Source organism: Salmo salar, chromosome 05 (assembly GCF_965601325.2).
Source record: "Salmo salar chromosome 05, fSalSal1, whole genome shotgun sequence".
NCBI lineage: Eukaryota > Metazoa > Chordata > Actinopteri > Salmoniformes > Salmonidae > Salmo > Salmo salar.
Window position 1 is genome coordinate 18622501 of NC_138295.1, and position 24120 is coordinate 18646620.

Genomic DNA, 24120 nt, shown 5'->3' on the forward strand with positions numbered 1-24120 from the left:
CTATAACTGATTCAAGTATTTTTAGCCAGATCCTAATTGGCATGATGAATTTTATGTTCCTTTTGTTGGCTAGAAGGCCCTTCTTGCCTTGTCTCTCAGATCGTTCACAGCTTTGTAGAAGTTACCTGTGTTGCTGATGTTTCGGCCGAGGTATGTATTGTTTTTTGTGTGCTCTAGGGCAACGGTGTCTAAATGGAATTTGTATTTGTGGTCCTGGCAACTGGACCTTTTTTGGAACACCATTATTTTTGTCTTACTGAGATTTACTGTCAGGGCCCAGGTGTGATAGAATCTGTGCAGAAGATCTAGGTGCTGCTGTAGGCCCTCCTTGGTTGGGGACAGAAGCACCAAATCATCAGCAAACAGTAGACATTTGACTTCAGATTCTAGTAGGGTGAGGCCGGGTGCTGCAGACTGTTGTAGTGCCCTCAGCAATTCCTTGATATATATGTTGAAGAGGGTTGGGTTTAAGCTGCATCCCTGTCTCACCCCACGGCCCTGTGGAAAGAAATGTGTGTGTTTTTTGCCAATTTTAACCGCACACTTGTTGTTCGTGTACATGGATTTTATAATGTTGTGTGGTTCCCCCCCCAACACCGCTTTCCATCAATTTGTATAGCAAACCCTCATGCCAAATTGAGATAAATACTTTTTTGAAATCAACAAAGCATGAAAAGACTTTGACTTTGTTTTGGTCTCATTCTGTCTCTCTCTGTCTCATATCTCTCTCTCTCGCATCTCTCTCTCTCTCTCTCTCTCTCTCTCTGTCTCATATCTCTCTCTCATCTCTCTCATCTCTCTCTCTCTGTCTCATATCTCTCTCTCATCTCTCTCTCTCTCTCTCTCTCTCTCTCTCTCTCATATCTCTCTCTCTCATATCTCTCTCTCTCTGTCTCATATCTCTCAGATCTCTCTCTCTCTCTCTGTGTCTCATATCTCTCTTTCTCTCCGTCTCTCTGTCTCATATCTCTCTTGCTCTCTGTCTCATATCTCTCCCTCTCTCTGTCTCATATCTCTCTCATCTCTCTCTCTGTCTCATATCTCTCCCTCTCTCTGTCTCATATCTCTCTCATCTCTCTCTCTCTGTCTCATATCTCTCTCTCTCTCTCATCTCTCTCTCTCACTCTCTGTCTCTTATCTCTCTCTCTCATATATCTCTCTATATCTCTGTCTCATATCTCTCTATCTCTCTGTCTCATCTCTCTCTATCTCTCTGTCTCATCTCTCTCTCTCTGGCTCATCTCTCTCTCTCTCTGGCTCATCTCTCTCTCTCTATCTCATATCTCCCTATCTCTCTGTCTCATATCTCTCTCTCTCTGTCTCATATCTCTCTCTCTCTGTCTCATATCTCTTTCTCTCTGTCTCATATCTCTCTCTGTCTCATATCTCTCTCATCTCTCTCTCTCACTCTCTGTCTCATATCTCTCTCTGTCTCTCTCTATCTCTCTGTCTCATCTCTCTCTCTCTATCTCTCTCTCTCTCGGCCTCTCCCTCTGTCTCATATCTCTCTCTCTCTCTTTCTGTCTCTATCTCTCTCTCTCTCTCTCTCTCTCTCTCTCTCTCTCTCTCTCACTCACTCTCTGTGTATTCTGTTTTTTCTGTGGTCCAGTTGGGAGATTTAAAGAACGGCCTTCTTCATTTCTGAGTGTTCTGGTTATCTCTTGTGTAAATAAGATTTTATTTCATGTACAGTTCATTCAGAAAGTATTCAGGCCCTTTGACTTTTTCCCAAAGAAATCTACGTTACAGCCTTATTCTAAAATTGATTAAATACAAACAAATCCTCAGCAATCTACACACAATACCCCATAATGACAACAGGAAAACAGGTTTTTAGAAATGTTTGCTAATTTATTAAAAATAAAAAACAGAAATACCTTATTTACATAACAATTCAGACCTTTTGCTATGAGACTTGAAATTGAGCTCAGGTGCATCCTGTTTCCATTGATCATCCTTGAGATGTTTATTCAATTTGATTGGAGTCCACCTGTGGTAAATGCAATTGATTGGACATGATTTGGAAAGGCACACACCTGTCTATATAAGGTCCCACAGTTGACAGTGCATGTCAGAGCAAAAACCAAGCCATGAGGTCGAATGAATTGTCTGCAGAGCTCAGAGACAGGATTGTGTTGAGGCACAGATCTGGGGAAGAGTACCAAAACATTTCTGTAGCGTTGAAGGTCCACAAGAACACAATGGCCTCCATCGTTCTTAAACTGAAGAATTTTGGAACCACCAAGACTCTTCCTAGAGCTGGTCGTCCGGTCAAACTGAGCAATCGGGGAAGAAGGGCCTTGGTCAGGGAGGTGACCAAGAACCCGATGGTCACTCTGACAGAGCTCCAGAGTTCCTCTGTGGAGATGGGAGAACCTGCCAGAAGGACAACTATCTCTGCAGCACTCCACCAATCAGGCCTTTATGGTAGAGTGGCCAGATGGAAGCCACTGCTCAGTAAAAGGCACATGAAAGCCCACTTGGTGTTTGCCAAAAGGCACCTAAAGACTCTCAGACCACAAGATTCTCTGGTCTGATGAAACCAAGATTGAACTCTTTGGCCTGAATGCCAAGCGTCACATCTGGAGGAATGGTGGTGGCAGCATCATGCTTGGGGATGCTTTTCAGCAGTAGGGACTGGGAGACTAGTCAGGATCGAGGGGAAGATGAACAGAGCAAAGTACAGAGAGATCCTTGATGAAAACCTGCTCCAGAGAGCTCAGGACCTCAGACTGGGGTGAAGGTTCACCTTTCAACAGGACAACGACCCTAAGCCCTTAGCCAAGACAACGCAGGAGTGGCTTCGGGACAATTTCTAAAAACCTGTTTTTGCTTTGTCATTATGTGGTATTGTGTGCAGATTGATGATGGGGAAAAAACGATTTAATCAATTTTAGAACAAGACAGTAACGTGACAAAATATGGAAAAAGTCAAGGGGTCTGAATACTTTCCGAATGGACTGTTTCTATACATGTATGTATCTATATATTTATGTATCAATGTACACTGAGTGTACAAAACATTACGAACAGTGTCTTTCCATGACTTTGACTGACCAGGTGAATCCAGGTGAAAGCTATGATCCCTTATTGATGTAAACTGTTAAGTCCACTTCAATCAGTGTAGATGAAGGGAAGGAGACAGGTTAATGAAGGATTTTTAAGCCTTGAGACAATTGAGACATGGATTGTTTATGAGTTCCATTCAGAAGGTGAATGGGCAAGACAAAATATTTAAGCGTCTTTGAACGAGGTATGGTAGTAGGTGCCAGGCGCACTTGTTTGAGTGTGTCAGGAACTGCAATGCTGCAGGGTTTTTCATGCTCAACAGTTTCCCGTGTATCAAGAATGGTCCACCACCTAAAGAACATCCAGCCAACTTGACACAACTGTGAGAAGCATTGGAGTCAATGGTCAATGGTCCAGCATCCCTGTGGAACGCTTTTGACACCTTATAGAGATGGAGCAACTCAATATTAGGAAGGGGTTCTTAATGTTTGGTAAACTCAGTGTATATATCTGTTGTGTTGTCATTGTCTCTATAATCCAGCTGGACAGGTTCAAGGAGCCTCCAGCGTTCGGACCCATGTGTGACCTGCTGTGGGCCGACCCACTGGAGGACTTTGGCAACGAGAAGACACAAGAATACTTCGGCCACAACACAGTCAGAGGCTGCTCCTACTTCTACAGGTAAACACAGAGAGACACTAACACGGCAACGCACATACACAGGCATACGCACACACACACGCCTAACGCAGGTGAGATCCAGTGTGATCTGTTGGTGTGATGTACAGGAGAAAGGTGAGGTACTGGAGGTGAGATGGAGGAGGTGAAGCATGTTGTACTAGTAGACTACACGCTGATTCAGAGATCCAACAACCAAAGAAACATTGGGATTTGTGGAACAGCTGTAACACTGGCCAGTTATCTCACAGATCCACACACACAGTTTCAGCGCTAAGCCATATCCCACAATCCCTAGGGAGACTGCACCGTTCTGTTTCCATGACGACTGGCTACTACTGCCAGATTGGGGAGTGATATTAAGATACAGTGAGGGAAAGAGAGCATGAGGGAGGGCGAGTGAGGGAGGAAAAAGAGATGAATAAAATGAGAGACCAGAGGATTGACGTGATGGATAGTTGAGACTGTTGTCATAATGTGGTGCTATACAATATGGAGCCTACACCAGTCTACTGAGAGAAACATACACTGCCCTCCTACTAGATCTGCTTCTGCTGTTTATTAGGGGCTCAATGATGACCCCTGGTGGTCATTCAATGTAAACTGTTTCAGAGTAGACCTATTATCCTCGTCTGATATAATGCATGGGTGTTCAGAATCAAATCTCTCTTGCTCTCATGTACACACACATTGATTCATACACAGCATCGTTTGGCTACTTCACTATGACGTTTTGATTTACACAGAGAGACACTAACACTCTCTCTCTCTTGCTCTCTCTCTCGCTCTCTCTCCAGTTACCCTGCGGTGTGTGAGTTTCTACAGACCAACAACTTGTTGTCTGTCATCAGAGCACATGAAGCGCAGGATTCTGGGTAAGAGAAGCCCTACTTCTTCTTGGGTCATTGACAAAATGTGTCATTCTTCACATGGTGAGTGACAGTGACATTAAAGGGCTGTAACGTAATGTAGGATCTTTAAAACCGTTCACCTGTCCACTCCAGTGTGTGTTGATTGATCCAGGGGTGAGGGTTGTTATGGCAACACAAATGGTTCAGTCAACCAATACAGCAGCGCAAGGTTTCATCATCAAATCAGTCCATTTCTAAACAGTTATCCATCGTCAAGGCTAACTTAACCACACAACAACCGTATATTTAACCCTACACCCCTTACAGTTGAACCCCAACCTATGTAATCCTAACTCTAATCCATATCCCAATCCTATCCATATCCCAATCCCTGGACCGTTTCCCTGTTCAGGTACCGGATGTACAGAAAGAGTCAGACTACAGGCTTCCCCTCCCTCATCACCATCTTCTCAGCACCTAACTACCTGGACGTCTACAACAACAAAGGTCAGGAGCGAGCGCAGACACACACACACACACACACACAGACAGACAGACAGAGAGACAGACAGACAGAGAGACAGAGAGACAGAAGACAGACAGACAGACAGACAGACAGACAGACAGACAGACAGACAGACAGACAGACAGACAGACAGACAGACAGACAGACAGACAGACAGACCAGTAGACTATCAGTGTGTAACAGGCCTGCCCTCTCTCATTCTCTCACAGCGGCGGTTCTGAAGTATGAGAACAACGTGATGAACATCCGTCAGTTCAACTGTTCCCCTCATCCCTACTGGCTGCCCAACTTCATGGATGTCTTCACCTGGTCCCTGCCCTTCGTTGGAGAGAAAGGTGGGAAAAAACCACTACAGAACTACACATATTACAAACACCAAAAGAAACGGATTGTCTCCCACTCTGAATATGTTCTCTCTCTTATTTTGTCTCTCTCTCGCTCTTATTCTCCTTCTCTCTTATTCTCAATCTCTGACTAACTCTCTTATTCTCTCTCTGACCCTCTCTCTTATTCTCTTATTCTCTCTCTCTTATTCTCTTATTCTCTCTCTCTTATTCTCTTATTCTCTCTCTCTTATTCTCTTATTCTCTCTCTGACTAACTCTCTAACGCTCTTATTCTCTCTCTCTAACTCTCTTTTATTCTCTCTCTCATTCTCTCTCTCTGACCCTCTCTCTTATTCTCTCTCTCTGACCAACCCTCTCTCTTATTCTCTCTCTCTTATTCTCTCTCTCTGACCAACCCTCTCTCTTATTCTCTCTCTCTGACCAACCCTCTCTCTTATTCTCTCTCTCTTATTCTCTCTCTCTTATTCTCTCTCTCTGACCAACCCTCTCTCTTATTCTCTCTCTCTTATTCTCTCTCTTATTCTCTCTCTCTGACCAACCCTCTCTCTTATTCTCTCTCTCTGACCCTCTCTCTTATTCTCGCTCTCTGACCCTCTCTCTTATTCTCTCTCTCTTATTCTCTCTCTCTGACCCTCTCTCTTATTCTCTCTCTCTGACCCTCTCTCTTATTCTCTCTCTCTGACCAACCCTCTCTCTTATTCTCGCTCTCTGACTAACTCTCTTATTCTCTCTCTCACTCTTATTCTCTCTCTTATTCTCTCTCTGACCAACCCTCTCTCTTATTATCTCTCTCTGACCAACTCTCTCGCTCTTATTCTCTCTCTCTGAATCTCTCTCTCTGACCAACTCTCTCTCTCTGAATCTCTCTCTCTGACTCTCTCGCTCTCTCTGGACCTTTTTTGGAACACCATTATTTTTGTCTTACTGAGATTCAATGTCAAGGCCCAGGTCTGAAATAATCTGTGCAGAAGATCTAGGTGCTGCTGTAGGCCCGTTTGGCTGGGGACAGAAGCACCAGATCATCTGCAAACAATATACATTTTTCTTCAGAGTCTCTCTCTCATATTGACTGTTCTCTCTCCCTCTCTCTCGCTCCACAGTGACAGAGATGCTGGTGAATGTTCTCAGTATCTGTTCAGATGATGAGCTCATGGAGAATGATGGAGAGGAAGAGGTCTATGATGGTAATCATACCTTTAGAAATAGATACACATGGGAAGACCTGTTACATCCCAAATGGGACACAGACACTTTGATTGCTTCCATTTTTATGTCTATTCAACCTTCCTTTTCATTTCCTTGTTACTGGTGTACCGTGTTTTACTCTGTGATTGGTTCCCTCCAGCCAATGCAGCGGCAGCTAGGAAAGAGGTGATCAGGAACAAGATCCGTGCCATAGGGAAGATGGCCAAAATGTTCCAAGTTTTACGGTGAGTGAGTTTGTGTGTGTCTGTGTACAGTGGCTTGCGAAAGTATTAACCCCCTTGGCATTTTTCCTATTTTGTTGCCTTACAACCTGGAAATAAAATAGATTTTTGGGGGGTTTGTATCATTTGATTTACACAACATGCCTACCACTTTGAAGATGCAAAATATTTGTTATTGTGAAACTAACAAGAAATAAGACAAAAAAACTGAACTTGAGCGTGCATAGCTATTCACCCCCCCAAAGTCAATACTTTGTAGAGCCACCTTTTGCAGCAATTACAGCTGCAAGTCTCTTGGGGTATGTCTCTATAAGCTTGGCACATTTAGCCACTGGGATTTTTGCCCATTCTTCAAGGTAAAACTGCTCCAGCTCCTTTAAGTTGGATGGGTTCCGCGGGTGTACAGCAATTTGTAAGTCATACCACAGATTCTCAATTGGATTGAGGTGGCTTTGGCTTTGACTAGGCCATTCCAAGACATTTAAATGTTTCCCCTTAAACCACTCAAGTGTTGCTTTAGCAGTATGCTTAGGGTCATTGTCCTGCTGGAAGGTGAACATCCGTCCCAGTCTCAAATCTCTGGGAGACTGAAACAGGTTTCCCTCAAGAATTTCCCTGTATTTAGTGCCATCCATCATTCCTTCAATTCTGACCAGTTTCCCAGTCCCTGCCAATGAAAAACATCCCCACAGCATGATGCTGCTACCATCATGCTTCACTGTGGGGGATGGTGTTCTTGGGGGATGAGAGGTGTTGTGTTTGTGGCAGACATAGCGTTTTCCTTGATATCCAAAAAGCTCAATTTTAGTCTCATCTGACCAGAGTACCTTCTTCCATATGTTTGGGGAGTCTCCCCCATGCTTTTTGGCGAACACCAAACGTGTTTGCCTATTTTTTTCTTTAAGCAAATACTTTTTTTCTGGCTACTCTTCCATAAAGCCCCGCTCTGTGGAGTGTACAGCTTAAAGTGGTCCTATGGACAGATACTCCACTCTCCGCTGTGGAGCTTTGCAGCTCCTTCAGGGTTATCTTTGGTCTCTTTGTTGCCTCTCTGATTAATGCCCTTCTTGCCTGGTCCGTGAGTTTTGGTGGGTGGCCCTCTCTTGGCAGGTTTGTTGTGGTGCCATATTATTTCTTTTTTTTAATAATGGATTTAATGGTGCTCCGTGGGATGTTCAAAGTTTCTGATATTCTTGTATAACCCAACCCTGATCTGTACTTCTCCACAACTTTGTCCCTGACCTGTTTGGAGAGCTCCTTGGTCTTCATGGTGCCGCTTGCTTTAAAAAAAAAAAAAACTTTATTGAATTAGGCAAGTCAGTTAAGAACAAATTCTTATTTACAATGACAGCCTAGGAACAGTGGGTTTACTGCCTTGTTCAGGAGCAGTATGACAAATGTTTACCTTGTCAGTTCAGGGATTCTATCAAGCAACCTTTCGGTTACTTGCCCAACGCTCTAACCACTAGGCTACCTGCCACCTCTGCTTAGTGGTATTACAGACTCTGGAGCCTTTCAGAACAGGTGTGTGTATATATACTGAGATCATGCGACAGATCATGTGACACTTAGATTGCACACATGTGGCCTTTATATACTTTACTGTATATAGACTTTCTATTGTGTTATTGACGGTACATTTGTTTATTCCATGTGTAACTCTGTGTTGTTTGTGTCACACTGCTTTGCTTTATCTTGGCCAGGTTGCAGTTGTAAATGAGAACTTGTTCTCAACTGGCTTACCTGTTAAATAAAGGTGAAATTAAAAATTAAAAATAATAAAATGTAACTAATAATGTGACTTCTGAAGGTAATTGGTTGCACCAGATCTTATTTAGGGAATTCATAGCAAAGGGGTGAATACATATGCACGCACCACTTTTCAGGTTTTAATTTTTTATAATTTTTTGAAGCAAGTTATTTTTTTCATTTCACTTCACCAATTTGGACTATTTTGTGAATGTCCATTACATGAAATCCAAATAAAAATCAATTTAAATAACTGGTTGTAATGCAACAAAATAGGAAAAATGCCAAGGGAGTGAATACTTTTGCAAGGCACTGTAAGTGTTCGAATGTGTGCAGAAGCATGTGAGACTATGTATGTTCGTTTCTAATCCTATGTGTGTGTGTGTGTGTGTGTTTTAGGGAGGAGAGTGAGAACGTGCTGACTCTGAAGGGACTGACACCCACTGGCATGCTGCCCAGTGGAGTTCTGTCAGGAGGCAAGCAGACTCTGCAGAGCGGTGAGTACACACACATACACACACACACACACACACACACACACACACACACCCCTCCATACACATACACACCCCTCCACACACACTGGCAAACAAGCCCACACGCACATTCCCACTTTCTCACACACTTTCTCTCTGTCTGCCTCTCTCTGTCTGCCTCTCTCTGTCTGCCTCTCTCTCTGTCTGCCTCTCTCTCTCTGCATCTCTCTCTGCCTCTCTCTCTGCCTCTCTCTCTGCCTTTCTCTCTGCGTCTGCTTCTCTCTCTGCCTCAACCTCCCTTTCCCTCTGTCTCTGCCTCTCTTTCCGTCTCTGTCTGACTGTCTCTGTCTCTCTCTAATTCATTCTGCCTCTCTCTCTCTCGCTCTGCCTCTCTCGCTCTCTCGCTCTGTGTCTCTGCCTCTTGCTCGCTCTGCCTCTCGCTCGCTCGCTCTGCCTCTCGCTCTGCCTCTCTCTCGCTCTGCCTCTCTCTCGCTTGCTCGCTCTGCCTCTCTCGCTCTGCCTCTCTCTCGCTCTGCCTCTCTCTCTCTCTCTCTTGCTCTCTCGCTCTGCCTCTCACTCTGCCTCTCTCTCTTCCTCTCTCTGTACCTATCTCAACCTCTATTCCATGTTCGTCCTCTGTCAATCACTCTGTCACTCCATGTCATCCTCACCTCACTACAACTGATAGTACTAATAGCCTGGTATATGTGTGTGTGAGCTAATGCTAGCTACTGAACGTGCTAACACCAGACACACTCAGCACTGAAGGCTGCAGTGCTGCTGTGAGGGTTTTGCATGAATAACACTCACCATCCTCTCGCTTTCTCTCACTCTCACTCACTCCCTCCCTTTCTCTCTCTCTCTCTCTCTCCATCCTCAGCTACCATTGAGGCCATTGAAGCCATCGATCCCGTTGAGGACTCAGAAGGTAAATTCCCCTCATTCATTGACAATTAGAGTGAGTGTGTGTGTGAGAGAATGAAAGAGGTAGAGAAAGAGGGGGATGAGGCATGGTGACCCATCTACACCATACACTTACCCACAATGCATTGAGCTCTTCTAACAGCACTGCTCATGGTGAAGCATGACTCTTATTCTTTCTCTGCCTCACACACACACACACACACTTCCCCTAGACACACACACACACACCACACACACACACACACACACACACACACACACACACACACACACACACACACACACACACACACACACACACACACACACACACACACACACACACACACACACACACACACACACACAGACTTCCCCCAGACACACTCCACACAGGCACACACACTCCACACACACCACTCACCCCTGTACGACAAAGTGACTAATCATGAGTGTGTGTCTGCTGGGGGAGGAATCTGACCCTACGATAACTCTAATATCATCCCTACACAAATACATCATCCCTACGCAAATACATCATCCCTACACAAATACATCATCCCTACGCAAATACATCATCCCTACGCAAATACATCGTCCCTACGCAAATACATCGTCCCTACGCAAATACATCGTCCCTACGCAAATACATCGTCCCTACGCAAATACATCGTCCCTACGCAAATACATCGTCCCTAAGCAAATACATCGTCCCTACACACATACATCGTCCCTACGCAAATACATCGTCCCTACGCAAATACATCGTCCCTACGCAAATATGCAAATACATCGTCCCTACGCAAATATGCAAATACATCGTCCCTACGCAAATACATCGTCCCTACGCAAATACGCAAATACATCGTCCCTACGCAAATATGCAAATACATCGTCCCTACGCAAATACATCGTCCCTACGCAAATACATCGTCCCTACACACATACATCATCCCTACGCAAATACATCGTCCCTACACAACCTCTGCTATTTGGTATTTGGTACAACGTGCTGTGTGGAGCCTGTGGAGTTTTGCATTGGAAATGTGATGTTCCATGATGGTACACATTGTAAAAAAAACACAAGAACACTACAGTCTTTATGTGGACTGTCAGTCGGTAGTAGGCTACAGTTGAATCTTGAAACTTATAAGTGTGGAAGGATAATGTATCGTTAGTGTGTTTGTACTGGCCTTGCTGTTGTGTGTATTTACACTGAGTGTACAAAAAATTAAGGACACCTGCTCTTTCCATGACAGACTGATCAGGTGAAAGCTGTGATCCCTTATTGATGTCACTTATTAAATTCACTTCAATCAATGTTGATGAAGGGGAGGAGACATGTTAAAGAAAGATTTTTAAGCCTTGAGACAATTGAGACATGGATTGTGTGTATGTGCCATTCAGAGGGTGAATGGGCAAGACAAAATATTTAAGTGGCTTTGAACAGGGTATGGTAGTAGGTGCCAAGCGCACCGATTTGTGTCAAGAACTGCAACACTGCTGGGTTTTTCACGCTCAACAGTTTCCCATGTGTATCAAGAATGGTCCACCACCCAAAGGACATCCAGATAACTTGACACAACTGTGGGAAGCATTGGAGTCCATACCCTGAGTAATTGAGGCTGTTCTGACTCAATATTAGGAAGGTGTTCTTAATGTTTTAAACAGTACACGCAGTGTAGCTTATCGTGTACTAAACTGGTTATCGTGTGTAGGAAATGCTTATCGTGTACCAAATTAGTTATCGTGTGTAGGAATTGCTTATCGTGTACTAAATTAGTTATCGTGTGTAGGAATTGCTTATCGTGTACTAAACTGGTTATCGTGTGTAGGAATTGCTTATCGTGTACTAAACTGGTTATCGTGTGTAGGAATTGCTTATCTTGTATGTAGCAGCAGGGTTGGGAACAATTCCATTTAAATTTCAGCCAATTCAGAAAGTAAACCAAATTCTAAATGTTCTTTAAGCATTGAAGAGTATTGGAAATGGAATTTCAGTGTACCTCCTGAATTGACTGGAATTGAAATGGAATTCACCTCAACCCTGGTAGCAAGTGCACTGTAACTACATTGTGTGTGTGTGTATTACACGAGCGTGATTATATGTGTGTGTGTGTGTATTAGATGAGTCTGTAACTGAGTTGTGGTTTGCCTCCCCAGCGATCCGAGGCTTCTCTCCTCAACATAAGATCAATAGCTTTGCGGAGGCCAAGGGTCTGGACCGGATCAACGAGCGCATGCCCCCTCGCCGTGACGGCGTCAACAGTGTGGGTGTCTCCATGGGCCGCATGAACATGGGGGAGCCCAACGGCACCGACAACAACAGCAATATACAGTGATGCACATACACACATTTATACATAAACACTAATACACACACTTAGATATAAAGTAATACCCATGCATACACACATTTATACATAAACACTAATACACACACTTAGATATAAAGTACATACCCACACATACACACATTTGACTTACTCACTTAAAGTAAAACACACTTACGGTAAACACACACATACTTAGACATACACTTAAACAAGGATCATACAGAACACACAGTAAACATTTAGACCTACACGTATACACTAATGGTACACACACCATCCTCCTCCCCCTACCCTGGCCTGTTGCTCCCCAGCCCGCCTCTCTACCCGTGTGACAAGACTGTGCCATGGATGGATCAGACCTCCTATCAGACAAACTCCCTGACCAGTTCACACACTACCACAGACCCCTGACCTGACCCACCTGACCACACTACACTACGGAACACTCTACTGGATGTTCTGGAACACTCCAATGCAAAACAAAGAGCTACTGTTCTGTTCTCATTGTGTAGTGGGGCTGACTGGGTGACATATGTTACCTTTCTGTTGTGTTGGGGGCAGAGGGAGGGTAGGGCTGACTGGGTGACAGATGTTACCTTTCTGTTGTGTTGGTACAGGGGAAGGGGAAGGGTGGGGATTGGGGAGTGGAGGCATGTAGGTGAGAGGTCGACGGGGGCTGAGGTGGCACGCGGGGGAGGTACTACCTGTCCGTGATTTACAGTTTCCTCTTCTCATTTTAAAACAGGAAGTTGTGTCAGCCCTGTTGGTGGTTTACTTCATTCATTTTATTTTATAAGATATCTAGATAGGGAGATGGATAGTTGTCATGGCGTCCGTGAGTTTATTTGTGTATGCGTTTGCATCTGCGTGTGAAATTTGAATGCCATTTTCATCTGCAAACATACATGGTAGTGCTTTGGAATATGTTTTGCTACTAGTACTATATGATAATAACAGGACATTGAAATTAAACATACTATTTATTAACTTCAAGGAAAAGATGAAGTTGTCAGAAGGTTCAAAATGCAGTCTTATTACCTGAGTGTTCTCCATCTTATTAAGCCAATATGCTCCACTGGCCAGTTAGCCAGTGCTGAGGTGGCACACAGAGTTCACAGTACATTCACTACACCCCAGGTAGACGCTGCCTCTAAAGTCAGATAAACAAAACTGACTGTACATCAGTTTTAGGGGCAATGTCTGTCTGTTCCACTCTTATGTTCTATTGCTGCCAAGTCAGATGATTTCCAAAACTGATCTTATTTCAGTTTTAAGGACAACTTTTTACCACTTTTACATATTTCACTTGCTGGGACTATCTACACTTTTATGTTCTATTGCTGCCAAGTCAATCATAGAAATAGAAAGCATAGAATGGACACCTGTATCAGAGATTGAAATGTACAAACAACTATGATTGGCTGTTTTGTTGGCATGCAATCAGAATCAGCAATGAGTGAAGTCTGTTCTATGCATTCCATTTCTATGGTGTCCTCTTATGTGCTGTCCAGTAGCCTATAACCTGAGTCGGCTGTACTGGAGTAAGTCCCTATTTATGCTGTTTTGTTCTACTTTGAAAATGAAATGGTGTTTTTGGCTGAGTGTGAGCAGTGACTAACAGAAGGTTATTTATTTGTAAAGCATTTATAAACGCATCAGTGCATGCAATTAAGTTATTTGATAATAATAATGTGAAATTCTATTTGTGCCGTGTTTCAGTATGGTAAGTTATTTTTATCTTCTTGCTTCAAATGAACTAAGGGATGATATTTATTTTTGAAATCATTTTCCAGTTTTTATTTTATTTGGGGATTTCGTTTTATATTTCATTTGAGGTTTTTCATGACTGTATTATGAGTTGATGCATTGTTTTATTTTGATGCTGTACAGACTAGACGTTTGTATGAGGTGCCATGCGTTGTGACTATCGCTCCTCTCTATGATGTGCAGGAGTTGTTTTGAAACCTACACTTAGAAAAAAGGGTTCCAAAACGGATCTTCGGTTGTCCCTATAGGAGAACCCTTTTCGGTTCCAGGTGGAACCCTTTTTGCTTCCAGGTAGAACTCTTTTGGGTTCTATGTAGAACCCTCTGTGGAAAGGGTTCTAAATGGAATTCAGAAGGGCTCTACCTGGAATCAAAAAGGGTTCTTCAAAGGGTTGTCCTATGGGGACAGCCAAAGAACCCTTTTAGGTACTAGATAGCACCTTTTTTTCTAAGAGTACAATAGTGTGAATGAATAACCGTACTATAAAAAGACAGACTTACATTCAGGCAGCCAAAGCATGATTGCATGGTAAACTCATCTGTAAAAGCAGACACAGTTACAGAAGTTGTCTCAAACATTTTAAAGGAAAAGTGTATTCTCTAATCATAATTCTTAAATTATATTCTTGTTATTTAATATTATTATTATAATTAACATTATTCTTAAGCTCTCTGCTAGTTGCTCTTGCGTTTTGCTGATCCTTGTTTGGTCTCATTGTGCTTTATTTTGAGAGGTGAACTTACCGGAGACCTCGTGCCATATAGTTTGTGCCATGGTTCTCTCTCGGACTCCCTTATTACACAAACTGTAAGCATGCCCCATGGGACAAACCACTTTTTTACTCTTGAATAAAATATGCATGAACCTTTGGCATACTTCTGTTTATGGCCTGTCTCACGTCAGTTAGACGTTCATCCATGTTTCTCACACATCAAATGTCGAAGTTGTTCCAGTTCCAAATGTCAAAGTGTTTAAGGGCAGGCATTAACTCTGAATTTTAAAGGTTTCTATTGCTGGATTCGAACATGCAGCCTTCTGAAACAGATGTGTACGCATCCCCATGCACAACGCCCTACCGAAACCTAGTTGAAGGTAACAGCGTTCACTGTTGTCCCTAGTGTCCGGTTTCCACGTCATCTCCTGACCTCCTCAGACATGGATGGATGTCGAATACTGACTTTTATCACGGCTGATCTGGCTGGTTTATTAACTCCTTCATTCACAGACAAACACATAAAGAAACGCACCCACACGCGGACACACACACACACACACACACCACAGGCTCTTCCTGACATAATAGGGTCGGGGTCCAATCCATCAAGGGGATACATTTCAATTTGATTCATGAATTGGACATTTGCTTTATTTTCTCGGAAAAGAGGAAAACAAGTTAAATTGACTCCTGCCATTATCACCTTGTCGCTGTAGCTTCATTCACCTCAGGAAATAGGGGATTTAACATTCTACAAACACGTCAAATAACAATTAGCCTGCTACGCACTAGCTCAGCACCAGGATTAGAACTATAGTTTAGTTTAATGTCAAGTCAAACAGCAGTTACATAGACAATGCCATCTACTACAGCTGTCTTTAGCTACCTCTGCAATGTGTTGAGAAAAAGTCCTGCCGTTTCATGCAGCTGCGTCGATGCGGCTCTCTACAGAGAGGAAGAGGCTAAACGAGAGGTTTCACTATCACCAAAATCCGACCAAAATGATCCCAATGCGTTTCAATGGGGTTATTTTGGAACTAAACTTGTCGCCTGCCTTCGCACCTTTGGGAAGACCCCCGTTGTTAGGGCGGAGACATACATGTAAGCATTTCGTCATTGTATACAGATCTCTGCTCTCCACAAACCCAGCCAGTTGCCAGCCACACAAACAGCCTTCCCTCCCGCTCCCAGGTGTCCGCATTGTATTAAAATCAGACCAGCTGACACGGCTTAACTGCATTTGCCTTTTAATCGGAATTGGAATGATTTTAGTTGCCTATTTTAAATTGTTTGTGTTGAGCTAGTGTATGGCCATACCCAATTGGCACCCCTGCTTAATGTTAATCTCATACAGAAGTCCACACCTGGATAGGTACTGTACTTGCTGTGATGTGCTGTGTAATAAGACATTTATAAGGTTTGAGTAGACTGGAGAGAGGTGGGTTGGCTGAAACTTGTTAAATCACCTCCCAAACAGGTTATCATAAGAACACATACTGTATGGTTAATCAGAGACCTGGCAGCTGTAGCAGTATAATTAAACAGTGATAAATCGGGTTATAAAAACACCCATGCCTCTTCCTCCACTCCCTGTTCCACTACTGTTACCTATTACAGTACATCAACCCCTCTCTGTGGAATTTGTTTGCAGCAAGCTTTTTCCCTCTCTGTCTTTATCACTTTTTATCTAGCTCTATTGGTCTTTATCTCTCATTGTGTGGGATATATTGCCTCTTGTAAACTGAAACTGAAACTATTACCCTAATGTGTATAACACAAAGGAAAGCAGGGAGAGAGAGAACAGTGAGAACACAAGTGGAAAATGAGAGGGAGAAGTGCTAGCTCTGATTTATAATCTCTATTCATCTTATTTTCTGTCAACACACACATCTATTTTCATCTCTTTCAATGTGGAATTGTCTCTGGTGTTCTGTGTTCTGGAACTGGGATCACTCAAAACAGAAAAAGGTAAGCGTCAACAGATAAGCTACATAAAAAATTTAAAAATAAATAATGTTTTCTGCATTTGAACTGAACCTTCAAATGATTCAGTGTCTAGATCTGAATATAGGATAACAACTCCCTCATTGAGATATGTATTTATTGTGTATATATGAACGAATGCTCTTTAATTACCTGTTACTTTTATTTCTTATTCTTAGCCGTATTTTTTTTAACTGCATTGTTGGTTAGGGGTTCGTAAGTAAGCATTCCACTGTAAGATCTACACCTGTTCTATTCGGCGCATGTGACACATACAATTTGATTTGATATGATTTGAGTCAGTGATAGTCTCCAGACAAAATATGTGGTATGAGAACGTAGTCATGGAGATTATGTATGTATTGTGGGTCGTTTTCACGACTCTGAAGTGCACAGGTAACATCAGGGCACCATTTAATAGTTTATGGGTTTTACTGGATTATAATTCTTATTTCCTTCAATCTAATTCTAATATAAAGATGGTCCTCTTCCTCTCCACTTTATACAATGCAAAGCAAAGCAGGCTGAGGGTTACTTACTTCGGGATTTTGGCAATGAGGTCCTTTATCTACTTCCCCAGAGTCAGATGGACTTGTGAATTAATTGAACATTTTATTTTGTATTTATTTTGAGCAGATTTCATATGGCAGGTAGCCTAGCGGGTATAGAGCCGAGGAAGTTAGGTCGTTTTACAAGCCAGTGCTAACTAGCTTTAGTGCAACGACTGGAATTCTGTGGGTGTTATTGCACTAACGCTAGTTAGCATTGGCTTGTGAAACTACTGTACCTCTAACTTCCTTCATACTGGACACAGAGACATAAAAATGGTATCCACGAATTAATCTGAGTCTGGCAATAGATAAAGGGCCTCATTGCAAAAATCTCGAAGTATTCCTTTAAGTAGATTAGCCATATTATTTAATTAACGATAGTCATATTACCAGTCTTCCCCCATGCAGGCATGCACTGGCCAATTGTAGGAATTGCTCACCTGTAGTTGAGTTGAGGACCAGGTGTTCCATTGTGTAGTAATGTGAGAAGGTGTCTTTGATTGCTATGCCAACATTTCACAATACTTGACAATGAAAAAATAAACAACGTGTTTGACACTACCTTACAAACTTAAATCAGGTGCTGGTGTCACGTCCTGACCCTTGTAAGAGGTTATTTTCCATAGTAGAGTGGTCAGGGCGTGACAGGTGGGTGTTTTGGGTGGTTTTGGTTTTCTGTTTCTATGTGGGGTTTTCTAGATTTCTATTTCTATGTTTTTGTTTTCTATGTTTTGGCCAGGTATGGTTTCCAATCAGAGGCAGCTGTCTATCGTTGTCTCGGATTGGAAGCCATACTTAGGCAGCCTGTTTTTCATGTGTGGGTGTGGGTAGTTGTTTTCCGTTTTGTCAAGTTTACCTAACGGATAGGACAGCACTCCGGTAAAGAAACTTAAATTGACATACAGTATGAGCCCTTCTTCAGCGTGCAAGGCAATGGCAATCAATGTCACAACAAGAAGACCTCACAGGTGGGCATAATTCTAAATTCACAGTCAGTATTGGCCCAATCAAGAGATCCCAGCAGAGAGAGCTGTGGGGGAAACATGACAATCTAAGAAAGATACATAGTATCACGGCTCAGGCTAAGACTCAGATGCAGACGCAGGAGGTGGATAGTACGAGTATCAGAGTTTATTATAGTACAAGGGGCAGGCAAAAGGTATGTCAAGGCAGGCAAAGGGTCGTAATCCAAATCAGAGTCAGGCAGGATCAGGACAGGCAGAAAGGTCAGAACTGGAAAGACTGGGAAAAACTAAAACTAGAGCACAGGAAACACGAGAACACGCTGGTAGGACTTGATGGGACAAGACGAACTGGCAACAGACAAACAGTATATATACACAAGGGATAATGGGGGGAGATGGGAGACACCTGGTGCGGTCTGGAGACAGGTGAAACAGATCAGGGTGTGACACAGACACACAATACAATTACATTATGATGTCATTACCAAAGCGTTTGGCCTATTGATAACATACTACAAACTAGAGGTTGACCGATTATGCTTTTTCAATGCCGATACCGATTATTGGGGGCCCAAAAAAAGCCGATACCGATTAATCGGCCAATTGTTTTATTTATTTATTTGTAATAATGACAATTACAACAATACTGAATGAACACTTATTTTAACTTACTATAATACATCAATAAAATCAATTTAGCCTCAAATAAATAATGAAACATGTTCAATTTGGTTTAAATAATGCAAAAACAAAGTGTTGGAGAAGAAAGTAAAAGTGCAATATGTGCCATGTAAAAAAGCTAACGTTTAAGTTCCTTGCTCAGAACATGAGAACATATGAAAGCTGGTGGTTCCTTTTAACATGAGTCTTCAATATTCCCAGGTAAGATGTTTTAGGTTGTAGTTATTATAGGACTATTTCTCTCTATACGATTTGTATTTCATATACCTTTGACTATTGGATGTTCTTATAGGCACTTTAGTATTGCCAGTGTAACAGTATAGCTTCCGTCCCTCTCCTCGCTCCTACCTGGGCTTGAACCAGGAACACATCGACAAAAGCCACCCTCGAAGCAGCGTTACCCATGTAGAGCAAGGGGAACAACTACTCCAAGTCTCAGAGCGAGTGACGTTTGAAACGCTATTAGTGCGCACCCGGCTAACTAGCTAGCCATTTCACATTGGTTACACCAGCCTCATCTTGGGAGTTGATAGGCTTGAAGTCATAAACAGCGCAATGCATTGCGAAGGGCTGCTGGCAAAACGCACGAAAGTGCTATTTTGAATGAATGCTTAACAGGCCTGCTGCTGCCTACCACCGCTCAGTCAGACTGCTCTATCAAATCATAGACTTAATTATAACATAATAACACACAGAAACACGAGCCTTAGGTCATTAATATGGTCGAATCCGGAAACTATCATCTCGAAAACAAAATGTTATTCCTGTTACATTGCACAACCTTTAGTGTTATGTCATAATTATGTAAAATTCTGGCAAATTAGTTCGCAACGAGCCAGGCGGCCCAAACTGTTGCATATACGCTGACTGCGTGCAATGAACGCAAAATGACACAATTTCACCTGGTTAATATTACATGCTAACCTGGATTTCTTTTAGCTAAATATGCAGGTTTAAAAATATATACTTCTGTGTATTGATTTTAAGAAAGGCATTGATGTTTATGGTTAGGTACAGTCGTGCAACGATTGTGCTTTTTTCGCAAATGCGCTTTTGTTAAATCATCCCCCGTTTGGCGAAGTCGGCTGTCTTTGTTAGGAAGAAATAGTCTTCACAGTTCGCAACGAGCCAGGCGGCCCAAACTGCTGCATATACCCTGACTCTGTTTGCAAGAGAAGTGACACATTTTCCCTAGTTAAAAGAAATTCATGTTAGCAGGCAATATTAACTAAATATGCAGGTTTAAAAATATATACTTGTGTATTGATTTTAAGAAAGGCATTGATGTTTATGGTTGGAGCAACGTGTACCTAAGCGATTATATGCAACGCAGGACAGGCTAGATAAACTAGTAATATCATCAACCATGTGTGGAATATCATCAACCATTTGCAGTAACTCTTCGTGTCTTCCAATGGTGGCTCCTTGGGAGGAGACAGCATTGCGGAGCTGGTCCGAGTCTGCTGGGCCAGCTCGTACTATCAGGACTCAGGCTAAGACCCAGATGCAGACACAGGAGGCAGATAGTATGAGTCTCAGAGTTTATTATAGTACAAGGGGCAGGCAAAAGGTAAGTCAAGGCAGGCAAAGGGTCGTAATCCAAATCAGAGTCAGGCAGGTACTGGACAGTGGGCAGGATCAGGGTCAGGACAGGCAGAAAGGTCAGAACTGGGAAGACTAGGAAAAATAAAAACTAGAGCACAGGAAACACGGGAACACGCTGGTAGGACTTGACGGGACAAGACGAACTGGCAACAGACAAACAGAAAACGCAGGTATATATACACAGGGGATAATGGGGGGAGATGGGAGACACCTGGTGGGAGCTGGAGACAATCAGATGAAACAGATCAGGGCGTGACACAGACACACAATACAATTACATTATGATGTCATTACCAAAGTGTTCGGCTTATTGACAACACTACAAACAACAAGAAAAATAACATTCCTCATTAAGGCCTGCTGGGGCAAGAGCGAACAAGCGGTCTATCCAATATGTCTCTCTTTGGAGAAGTAATTTATCCCTATCTCCTCCCCTACATGGCCTTCACCAATTCAATGCCCATATAACGCAAGGCACTTAGTTCATGATTATGGCTGTTGAAATGCCTGGCAACCTTTAAAGAAGTTGTGAAAATGACAAAAGGAGCAGGTGTCTACTGATTATTTTGATGTTATATCTCTCATAATAAGTCAGGGTGCTGCTATGTCTGTTCCTCAGATGCAACATTTGGGAGGGGAGGAGAGTCTGGTCCCTCAGCCTCGTGGGAGTCTACCCAAAGCCGGTGCGATAGGATTGGCTACCGTGGTGATGACGGCCATCTTGGTTTTGGAGCCCGAGAGCTTCTTCAGACACGTTACAGCTGTGATACTCATCCTGACTGTGGGGCCCTCGCTGCATGGAGTGTTTCTTCTCTTAGAGGAATGTCTTCATCATGGAACTACCCGGTGAGGGAACTTAACTTCCATACTCACAAAACATGGTAGCCGAATAAATAGATCAATATTTACATATTACCTGCCTCCCTCTCTACCTCTCTCTCTACCTCTCCCTCTCTCCTTCTCTCACCCCTCTATCTACCCAGGTACCGTGGTGGGAGGCTGGGTCAGATGGTGACAGCCTGTGTGGGTGTGTATACTCTCCTGGGTGTGGGGTTGGCAGTGCTGATGTTTGGCCTGACCGAGCCACAGCCCTGGAGAGACCAGTGGAGCATGGTGATCTTGGCCTGTGGTCTCTACCCTCTACTCAAAACCCTGGGAGTACTGGTGAGATAACAATAGCCTGATCTGGAACTCTCACACACAATATGAACCAACACAGGACCCTGTATGTCTCCAGCAGGGTTGGGGTGAATTCCATTTAAATTCTATTCAATTCAGGATGGACCCTGAAGTTCCAATTCAAGTTATTTTGAATGCTTTACAATGACGACAATTTGGAATTGGTATTAGTTTTACTGTCTGCATTGACTGGAATTGAAATGGAATTAAACCCAACCCTGGTCTCAAGGATGGTTTTAATCATCAGTCTGGTGTGGGTCTCCAAACCCTCTCCTTTAAGCCACTAATAACATAGTTCAGCTTCCTGAAGCCAATTATACTGAACGATACTGTAGCTTACATGCTGCTGTAAAATGCTGACTGTGTGTTAGTGTGATTCTTGTTAGCTCACCAGAGTTGTGGTTTTTGATTGCTCATCATGGTTGTGGTTTCAGTAAATCCCAGTAAATATTTTTATACTAGATTCCCTGCATGTCTCTCTGTGATGTCTGTCAGTGAGTAATTCTGTTGTTTCCCTCTGCCATATCCAGGGTCCGTCTGAAGTGGAAGTGTCAGAGATTTGTGGGGAGAGGAAGATGAACGTGGCTCATGGCCTGGTCTTTCCACCTGGGCTACCTCAACCTGGTGTTGCCTTGTAAGTAGACTACCATTACCTCACACACACAAAGAAAACCTCTGGATTTGATGTTGATTAATCACAACGAACAGTCAGAGAGAAGGCTGTACTTATTTTTACAGGGGCATTTATTAAGCTTTTTTCTGTAACGTAACAAATATTGTATCATGTCAGCTGTGTGTATTCGTTTATCTGTATTTTTGTGGTAGGGTTGGAGGGTTCTATAGCAGAATTCCGTGCCTCACACACGGCAGGTCCGTTTGAGACCAGGGGTTCCAGAGGACGCCAACATCCGTTTCTATGACAACCTCCCTAGCACAGAGATCGACAGAGCAGGGGTCAGGGGGCGTGTCTACAAGCACAGTGTCTACAGCCTACTGGACGAGAACCGACAGGGAGGTAGGGATTACCTTACAGTCAGTCACCTTCTCAAACACTATCCCAAAGTGAAATGCATCACACTGGCACCACCATGTGGTCAAATAGTGAATCAACAGTGAGTGGTTAAAAAGCTCTGGAAAATACAAAAATAATGTGGAAAAGCCCAACACGTGCACAACGTGGCCAAATGTGTGCACAATCAATAAACCCATTTGCAGATTTTTTGGGTTGTTGCACTGAATTGCCTAATCCCAGTATTCCCTGTTTGTGTGTGTGTGTGTGTGTGTGTGTGTGTGTGTGTGTGTGTGTGTGTGTGTGTGTGTGTGTGTGTGTGTGTGTGTGTGTGTGTGTGTGTGTGTGTGTGAAATCACATGTGCCGAATGCAACAGTTTTAGACCTTACAGTGAAATGCTTACTTACAAGCCCTTATTTGTTTATTTTTTTCAATAAAAAAAAAAAAAATTCTGGAAAGTATTTACTAAAATGAACTGAAGCAAGAATTTTTTTTTGACAAAAAAAAGAATTAGGGAGCAACAATAAAATAACAATAGCGAGGCTTTATACTGGGGGTACCGGTACAGAGTCAATGTATGTGGGCATCAGTTAGTCGAGGTAATTGAGGTAATATGTACATTTAGGTAGAGGTAAAGTAACTATGCATGGATAATAAACAGAGAGTAGCAGCAGTGTAAATATGGGGGTGGGGGACAATGCAAATGGTCTGGGTAGCCATTTGATTAGCTGTTCGGGAGTCTTTTGGCTTGGGGGTAGAAGATGTTAAGGAGCCTTTTAGAACTAGACTTGGCGCTCCGGTACCGCTACCGTGCAATAGCAGAGAGAACAGACTATGACTGGGATGGCTGGTGTCGTTGGCAATTTTTGGGGCCTTCCTCTGTCATCGCCTGGTATAGAGGTCCTGGATGGCAGGAAGCTTGGTCACAGTGATGTACTGGGCCATAAGCACTACCCTCTGTAGTTCCTTGTTGTCGGAGGCCGAGCTGTTGCCATAGCAGGTGGTGATGCAACCAGTCAGGATGCTCTCGATGGTGCAGCTGTGTAACTTTTTGAGGATCTGAGGACCCATGCCAAATCTTTTCAGTCTTCTGACGGGGAATAGGCATTGTCGTGCCCTCTTTACGGCTGTCTTGGTGTGTTTGTGGGAGAGGTTGTTATCCTGGCACCACACTGCCAGATCTCTGACGTCCTCCCTATAGGCTGTATCATTGTTGTCGGTGATCAGGCACACTGTTGTGTCGTCGGAAAACGTAATAATGGTGTTAGAGTCGTGCTTGGCCATGCAGTCATGTGTGAACAGGGAGTACAGGAGGGGACTGAGCACGCACACTTGAGGAGGCTCCGTGTTGAGGATCAGCGTG

The 24120-nt window shown here is 43.2% G+C and overlaps 1 protein-coding gene and 1 pseudogene across 5 annotated transcripts in view; both read left to right on the top strand.

The window, feature by feature from the left end:
* ppp3cb (protein phosphatase 3, catalytic subunit, beta isozyme) overlaps positions 1-14943 on the top strand; it is a 38687-nt gene extending 23744 nt beyond the window's left edge. For 3 of the 4 annotated variants that reach the window (XM_014198990.3, XM_014198991.1, XM_014198993.1), the window contains 9 exons: positions 3551-3690; positions 4485-4562; positions 4951-5045; positions 5274-5399; positions 6511-6594; positions 6756-6840; positions 8986-9083; positions 9943-9990; positions 12129-14943. In XM_014198990.3, coding sequence (XP_014054465.1) covers positions 3551-3690; positions 4485-4562; positions 4951-5045; positions 5274-5399; positions 6511-6594; positions 6756-6840; positions 8986-9083; positions 9943-9990; positions 12129-12307 — 933 coding nt within the window. In that variant the 3' untranslated portion in view covers positions 12308-14943. The remainder of the gene's footprint in view (positions 1-3550; positions 3691-4484; positions 4563-4950; positions 5046-5273; positions 5400-6510; positions 6595-6755; positions 6841-8985; positions 9084-9942; positions 9991-12128) is intronic. The other variant, XM_014198992.2, reaches the window with a different exon arrangement.
* Positions 14944-16468: 1525 nt separating this feature from the next.
* On the top strand, positions 16469-23161 carry LOC123743239 (stimulator of interferon genes protein-like; annotated as a pseudogene). Its single transcript, XR_014392292.1, has 5 exons — positions 16469-16751; positions 21188-21414; positions 21552-21732; positions 22278-22381; positions 22573-23161. The product of XR_014392292.1 is annotated as a stimulator of interferon genes protein-like (transcript).
* The last annotated feature ends 959 nt before the right edge of the window (positions 23162-24120 follow it).